At 55.6% G+C, this 1,523-nt stretch overlaps 1 protein-coding gene across 1 annotated transcript in view; it reads right to left on the bottom strand.

The window, feature by feature from the left end:
* Positions 1–1,523, bottom strand: part of ARHGAP26 (Rho GTPase activating protein 26) — a 113,931-nt gene that overhangs the window by 93,679 nt on the left and 18,729 nt on the right. Inside the window, exon 10 of the mRNA XM_010001244.1 lies at positions 36–114. Coding sequence (XP_009999546.1) covers positions 36–114 — 79 coding nt within the window. The remainder of the gene's footprint in view (positions 1–35; positions 115–1,523) is intronic.

The following is a 1,523-nucleotide window of genomic DNA, read 5'->3' as shown; positions in this document are numbered from 1 at the left end:
TGGCTTTCTGCTCCCGCGCTGGCGTTCCTGCTCACCGGCTCCCGGCCGTCCATCGCCTCCATCCACAGCCTCCGGTCCTCTTCCGAGAGCGCCTGCATGGTGATCACACCAGGCCTGCCGAGACAAAGGCAACGCTGTCAATAAACCACGGGATGGAAAACAAAGGTGACAAAGTTAAATGTCCCGTGAGGCAGAGAGAGGAGGAGGACAACCTTCTTCCCAGCCAAGGGGCTCAGCCCAGCCTGGCCTCCCCAGGGGTATCCCTAGAGGTCCTAACCAGGACCAGCAGTTGAGCAGTGGGTACCTCCCACCACCGACACACATCTTCAATGTTTTTAGTGTTTTTAGAGAGCTGGATGCCAAATTCTTCCTCTGGCTTTTAGCCAGACAGCTCACCTGCACTTGGGCTAAGCACGTTCAGGCAAGGGCAGGAGGAGACAACCAAAGCAAGCAGGAGACCCTCACATCCCAGCACCCCAATTCTCTTAGTGTTTCCTTATTTTAATGAGAAGGGAAAGACCAAGCCTAAGTACCTGCAAACAAAGCACAGGGAGCCAGGGGACAACACCAGTCCTGCCCTCAAGCTGGGGCCAGTGCTACCTCCACCACTCACAAGAGGACTCCAAGTCCCCTCCTGGACTGCCCTTTGAGTTAAAACTTAATTATCTAGCATGACCACCAAGGTCACGATGGATTTAACACAGTGAGGAGTATTTGCACAGCTTCAGGTGTGCTTGGGTGTTTGCACAAGAGGGGAACACCACAGAGGATGAAAGCCAGCACTGCACTCCCAAGGGTCATGCCGTGGGCTAAAAGATGCAGTGCATCTCGCCTGGCTGCCAGGCTTTCCATCCCCAACATCCTAGCTCCTCTGGCAGCCAGCAGACCCAGGCACACAAAGCCTAGCTACCCCTACGACTCCTCAGCCTCGTGCCCTTGGGTCCAGGTCTCCAGCCTCTGAAGGGATGGCTGCATCCTGCCCTGCTCCACTCCCAGCAAACCCTGCATCAGGTCAGGATTCCCACACGGTGCCCAGGTTCCAGGCAGAGGCCCTGGTCTCCATGAGACAGCAGAGATCTATCCTGTTTGTTTGGTCTAGTCGTTTGCTTCCTCCCAGACTATTTTGAGCAGCACTAGCAGAGCCTGGCAGCTATTTCTGCAGGAGAAGAGCAGGCAGAGCCTGGCAACGGCGGAGATGCCAGCAGGACTGGAGCATGGGTGGCTCTGGGTGCTCTCTGCAGCAATGCTCGTGGGGTGCATCCATCAAAGTATGACAGCAGAGAACCTCTGATGCTGCACAGCAGCTCCAGGAAGGAGTGGAGAGTTGGGATCACTGCTGGGAGGCACAGGGTTGCCAGGGCACAACAGGGGGAAGAGCAATTGAACCTCAGGAGCTGCCAACCAGCACAGACTGCATTCAGCAGAGCACGTAGGCTCTCTTCAGTATTAAATCCTCAAAGACTGATAAGGCCTGGGGAGAGGGGTAATGTCTAACTTGCACTTCCCCCAAGTGATTCAGCAGG

The sequence above is a fragment of the Chaetura pelagica genome, unplaced genomic scaffold, assembly GCF_000747805.2.
Source record: "Chaetura pelagica isolate M959 unplaced genomic scaffold, ChaPel_1.0 scaffold177, whole genome shotgun sequence".
Taxonomy (NCBI): domain Eukaryota; kingdom Metazoa; phylum Chordata; class Aves; order Apodiformes; family Apodidae; genus Chaetura; species Chaetura pelagica.
The sequence above is the reverse complement of the archived record's forward strand: the minus strand, read 5'-3'. Positions and strand labels throughout refer to the sequence as shown.